Genomic DNA, 6,239 nt, shown 5'->3' with positions numbered 1-6,239 from the left:
ACAGCTTCAAGCAAAACTGACAGGAACTACATATTGCCAGTCCTAACTGCTCGATTCCAACCAAATACGGGAAGTTAAAAAAAGCTAGTTCACTGCCTTTGACTAACAGGAAGAGATCAGAAAGATGACTCCTGTACTGTATGAAACTGTGCTACTAACAAAGCAGACATCTGAACCCATTCTTCCTCTAAGACAACGAACATTCACAGCTCCACGTGAAACCAGTGAGAGCTCATGCACCCTCAGCACTTTTGAAAATTTGAGCCATTAAGTGCCAGCTTCCCAAATTTGCAGATATACATTACAATGCTTTTTATGAGAATACCACAAGGAATAGGATTTGCCAATTGTTCCGAAATTATTTTGTAACTCAGTTGTGAAACCAAAATAAAGATCTCTCTGTATCTGGTCAAACAATGTGTTAAGAGGCTGTCTGCACATCCAGGTTTAATGCTGCCTTAACTCCACCAAGACCACAAAATCATCTAAGCACTGAGTCATACAAACCTGTGAGATGCTAGATACACTGCTGGCCTTTCTCTTTAGTGTTCCTTCTTGGCAAACAGTGAGTAGAGAACTGGGAAGAATTGATCTGAAATCATTAAAGGATCGTCTGCGAATTCCTTCGAGCTCTTCTGGAACTCTCAGGGAATGTGGGGGAATTTTTGGAAAAAGCTTTGAAAGGAGAGCTTCCTCTGAATTGCTGTAGCGACCAAAGGCTCGAGAAATTCCTATCAGGCAGGGTACCGCATACTTGCATAAATATTCTGGAAAAGAAAAACACATAAAACAATACATTAACAATAACTTAGAACTTCCATTTCACAGTTTTGCTAACGCTTCACTAAACTGTGTCAGCCTAATGTGCTTTACAAAGACTTATTTGTGCAAGTAGAGGGAAAACCATGAAGGTATCACAAATTAATACTTCTCCTGCTTCCGTATTCACCTATCAGCTACAAACAATAAATATGTGCTAATATATTAGCAACAGTCAACAGAAAAAGCTGCTCACTTTCCAGGAGTTATCTTGATAGTTAGAAGAAAATAAGAGAAGTTCAGAGGACAGGAATTACAAATACAGTACCGATTTTCACAGTACCTTTATCATGCATTTGCGGAGTCTGGCACATTCCCAACAGGAACTGCATTACTTGTAGAATTGCATCCAAAATCTAAAGTAATCAAGACAGACATACAAAAATATCTTTTGATAAAGAGATATCATTATCTTATACTAGATTACTGCAACAAATGAAGCTTGCCAATATTAACATAAGCACCTCTGTAAACAAGATTTTTTTTTAATGCTGCATGACTGAAAAAAGTAAATTGCGCTCACTCGGCTTATGGAGCTTCTTTGGTGAAGTCTGCAGTTAACTGGTATGTATTAGCAGAAAAACACTGCAGCAGTCCTAATCTCAGCATCAAAACTTCATTTCTAAAACTCTGGGCTCAGTGACAGACATCCTTTGACAGCCAAATGTAACAGCAGACCTACGAACACCTTCTAGATACTTGACTATTAATTAACACAAGCAAAATAATGCAACAATACACACTAAAGCAATCAGTTCTTTTGCAAGAAAGGAAGCAGCTGTGGCATACTGCTCTCTAGACGTCTGTCAGTACTGCAGCATTGGAGAACTGGGTACTACATCAGCACAAACTCAAAATAAACTCTACCTGCTCTCTGAGAGACGCATCCCTGTAAGCAACGTCTGATAACAACGTTACCAAGCAGAAGCTGAAGTTTTCTGCAACTGGAAGCAAGCCTGCAAAGTAACAGGCACAAAATAAGCCAGTTAGGCATTGTTAGAGAGAACCAACTTAGAAAGAGAAAATAATGAAGCAAGAAGACATAGGTGATTCCCATGTCATTCAGTTCTGTGCCAGACTGTAAAAAAATAGAGCATTACATACAGTTTTACTCTAACCATCATAATTTCAGCATGAAATGTTAAAACAATAATTTTCATAATTAAAAACTTTCCCAGGCTTTCAAATAAGTGAAAATAATATCATAATATATAAAGGTATTCTTATATTAATTTTAAGAGCTATTCAGGCAGCAAGAAACAAAGTGGTTTAAATAGCAACTAAGCATCAAAGCTAAAAGTAGAGCATATGGATCTTGGGTTCCACTCTCCTACTCTAACTACCACACAATCTTCTCCAGTTTAGTAACAAAATACATTGAGAGTAGAATTATTTGCAAAGAGCAATTGATCACAAAGAAGTCAAGCAAGAAAGCTGAGAGCTATTCAGCTTCCTCTTTGCTTCTAAAGAAAATCAGTATTACAGGCGGGTGAGTCAGGAGCTAGGAACCAAGCAGGACCTATCAACTCCCCTTGCATCATGTCTAAATAACCTTTGTTGTTTTCGTTTCCCTGCTGGCATTCCATGAGAATTACCAAAAAACTCAAACATCACCTCTGCTTTTCCGTGCATTGCTTTCTTCTATCCACTGGACCTTAGGAAGACCCTTCAGAAGTCGGAGGAGGTAAGGAACCACATTATCTTTGTGCTAAAGAGGAAAATACTCTGTTTAAAGTGGAGCAGAAAAGTTGATCCATATCATCTCAAGATATTTTACAGATATGGAGAGACTGCAGTAACCATATAACCAACTCACTTCTAATGATTACTTCACAGGCTTTTTGAATATTGCAAAACTGATTTCAACACAGGCGAATCAAAGTAAACCAACACAGTTCTATAAATCAAATCCTTTCATTCTAGGCAAGAGTTCATTCTGTGTAAGAGTTGGATTTAAAAAGTTCCGAAACAGTAATTAGCCCCAGATAATTTATTAGTTTACAGCAAGGTCACCAAATAATTTCAAGGCAGCTCGAAATGCAGAGTGCCTGTCTCAATTCAGTACACGTGCTCCATCCCTTATGTAAGTCACTTAACACATCTGGGTAACACTTCAGCTTCCTAATCTGCAAATCAAAGGATAGCACTTTCCTTCCCCATAAAGTTGAATTAATTAATACTAGCTGCTGACTATGAAAAAACACATAAAAATGGTAAGAAACACGAATTCAGTTGCCTTCTACAAACTTCATACTACAAAAAATGCAAAAAGGCCAACTTTAATAATATGCATGCAAGCTGTATCAGAGTAAACAGATACTATTAATTAACAGAGTAATCAGAGGAAATTAATGCCTGATGCAAACCTTAGCAACATTAAATGACTTAAAGTGACGTTTAGTGACTTTGGACCTAGGACTTGCTATATCCTTCCTCTCCTCTGCACAAAACAACACCACGCCCCGAGTTCGAAGGGAAGAGAACCAGCTTGTCATGAACAGGCTGACAAAAGGGATGTTCATATACAACACAGCCTATGTGCCCTGCTTGTCTTTTCATCCTGGTTACTGGAGGCATGAGAAGGCCTATTACAAACCTGGCATTCAGCAGTATGGTAGATCATACCTGCCACTCAGAAACGTGTGGGGAAGAACATGCAACAACACAGAAGGTTTGAGCAAATCCTCCTGAATAGCCTTTCCTTTCTCTCCTGAAGCTGTGATGACCAAAACCACAACTACTGGCTATCATGCTAATCAGTGCTGTCCTCGTTTCCTTGTGCTCTCCTGCCTACATCCATCTATTATCTCTGATATTTTTATTTATTTTTATGAAGAGTAAATATCAACTTTTCATTCATTGAACAACTAAACTTGAATTAATTCAAACTCTTCCAAATTAAATAGTTAGCCAAAGCTGGAAAAGTACCTGAAGGTCAGATTCAATTAGAAAGATTCCTAAAGCAATAACAGCATCTCTGCGACGTTCATCTAACTGGAAAATCCCATGGAAATCCACTGGACACATACAGAGCAGTTTTTGTACCTGAAAAACAGCAGAGGGCAAGAATAGTGGAACAAGACTGAAAGTGTCAAAACAACCCAAGGGAAAAATGGCACATGTGCTACAACCGTCTTTCAAAAATGCACCAGCAGACCTCAGGAGAGCAATTCAAATAGCTCCCAACTTCTCTTTCACGGAGCAGAGCCAACTGTCATGTCCATGCCCTAGAGCACGCCAAGCAACAGGCCTGGGTAGCACTAATACAACTGCAAACATTTCCACAGCAGAGAAATGAGTTGACAGGCTGTGGTTTTCACCACTCAGTCATCCTGTGTCTGAAGTGGACAGCAGTCTTTCCATCCTCCTGAAGACTGACAGGTGGTCACGTTACCCACCTTTAGTCATCAAGCTTAATAACAGCATCTAAGGGCTACGAAAGAGTGGGGAATGACAGAAACCAGAAGAAAAATCTCAGGCAGATGTCAAAGATTTTCACCACAACACAGGTCAATGTATAAGTTTTCTTTAACACTTGACCAAGCTGTTTGGTTGTTTGGGTTTGGGGTTTTTTCACATCTCAGGAGAACTTTCTGAAACTTTTCAGAGCATCACATTTACAAAGCTCATTCCTGCATCCCTGGTACAACAAAGCCTTCCTTCCACCAATTCACTCGGCATTTTGGGTGTGCAAGAAATATGCAGCAGGCACATATATCATATTTACTCAATTCCTGTAAACAAAAACCAGGTGGATGGAGCTTTGGTGACAACTGCACCAATGCCTTCTTCATCTACAGCACTGAACAACAAACTGTTACCTAGTACAGTACAACTTTTGCTCAAATCCATTCAACATAACAGATTAAGTTTCCAGAACTATTATTTTCTCACTATTTATTACTTTACTCCATACCCAGCAAACACACATGTCAGGAATGTATCAGATCTCCCAAATACTTTGTTTTCCTATAGAACTATTAAGAAAGGGAAAATGTAACAAATATTGACTTTCTATAAACCTCCTTGATGGTAATGAATGTTACTTAAAAAGGACTGTGATAATAAATACCTGGTTTTGAATTTCAAGTTACTTCCTATTTAGATAACTCTTTAAACACTCTGCCTTAAAATTTCTAAACCCAGACACTATTTCCCTAGAGGACTAGAAGAATTCACTAGATGCCCAGTGGAATTTAAGATTGTGGTCCTTAAACTGCCAGACCTCATAAGTACAAGACCTGTAACACAACACAAATAATCCTCTTGCTCAACACAAAATACAGCAAGGAAAATATGAACTGTGGAGAATAACTTCTGGTGCATGTGTTAAAACTCGCGGTAATATGAGTAACTGGAGCTAGTTATAACCATTGATAACGTGTAACTCCTACCATAGTCTCTCAAACTAAGAAAAAAAAGAAAACAAAACCCTGGATATTAGTGAACCAACAGCAAGTCTTAAAAAAATTACTCACAGTTGGCTGTCAGACCAGTGGTAGATCTCCAGAGCAAGAAGCAAGAAAAGAAGCCTGCAACAGCTGGCCAAGGACAAGTCACGCACTATAGTTTACATCAGCACGGAGCTGTGCTTTTCAACAATTTAGCCATCTTTCATTACTGCATGAGGCAACTCAGAAGTTCAATCACTTTGTGCTCAGAGAAGCCAACTCCCCAGACATCACGCTGTCCACCTCTCCTCCCTGGAGCAGCTCCATGCCAACAGTGGAAACCCCTGAGGGGAGCTCCCCAGACGAAGATCGCTCTGTCTGGCTTCACATTCGGCAGAGGTTTACCTCAGCCAGGCGGGTTTCACCCTGAGCTGATTGCACCGCTTTGATTTAACCAGCTTTGCGAAGTAAACCAAGGAGCCCTAATTAGGCTGAGATTAATGATGCCTACAAGACTGTGCTTCACAAACTTTGTGGCCGCTGTGAGGACCCACATCCTTTGCAAGGACACGAGGGCTGTTCTGTGTTGTCTGTGTACTAACGCCTCCCGCCACGGATTATTTTTGTTCAGGTCCAGATGGGCCACGCCAGCGTCCCATAGCCCCCACGCATACACAGATGCAGCCAGCGAGCCAGAACCCACCCCCACGGCCACAAGACAGCCCCTGCCTGAGGTGAACACACCCGGCCCGGTGTCCCACGGGCACAGCCACAGTCCCTGAGGGACCAATGCATAAACCCACCCCACTCCCCAAGCGTGTCACAGGTCCTCTCACGTGAGAGGGCCATCAAACCACCCAAGGCCGCCACCCTCCCCGCCCACGCAGCACAAACCCTCTCCAGAGGATGGGCCCGGGCCTCCTTGCCACGGCACCCAAGATGCCAACCCTTGCACGCAGACTCCACTCGCGCCACGTACACGTACACGCGGGACGCCCCTTCGCCCCCCACACACACAAGGGACTCCCG

The 6,239-nt window shown here is 41.4% G+C and overlaps 1 protein-coding gene across 1 annotated transcript; it reads right to left on the bottom strand.

Annotated features, from left to right (window-relative positions):
* Positions 1-507: 507 nt before the first annotated feature.
* LOC104543857 (phosphatidylinositol 4-kinase alpha-like) lies at positions 508-3,864 on the bottom strand (the record flags this gene model as incomplete). The annotated part of the gene is made up of 5 exons (XM_010188563.1): positions 508-767; positions 1,103-1,175; positions 1,687-1,775; positions 2,434-2,527; positions 3,748-3,864. Coding segments are annotated over 5 exons (633 nt in total), but the record flags the coding sequence as incomplete, so codon positions are not given.
* Between the last annotated feature and the right edge of the window lie 2,375 nt (positions 3,865-6,239).

The sequence above is a fragment of the Mesitornis unicolor genome, unplaced genomic scaffold (assembly GCF_000695765.1).
Source record: "Mesitornis unicolor isolate BGI_N332 unplaced genomic scaffold, ASM69576v1 scaffold49257, whole genome shotgun sequence".
Taxonomy (NCBI): Eukaryota; Metazoa; Chordata; class Aves; order Mesitornithiformes; family Mesitornithidae; genus Mesitornis; species Mesitornis unicolor.
This window is presented reverse-complemented; position numbering and strand designations above follow the sequence as displayed.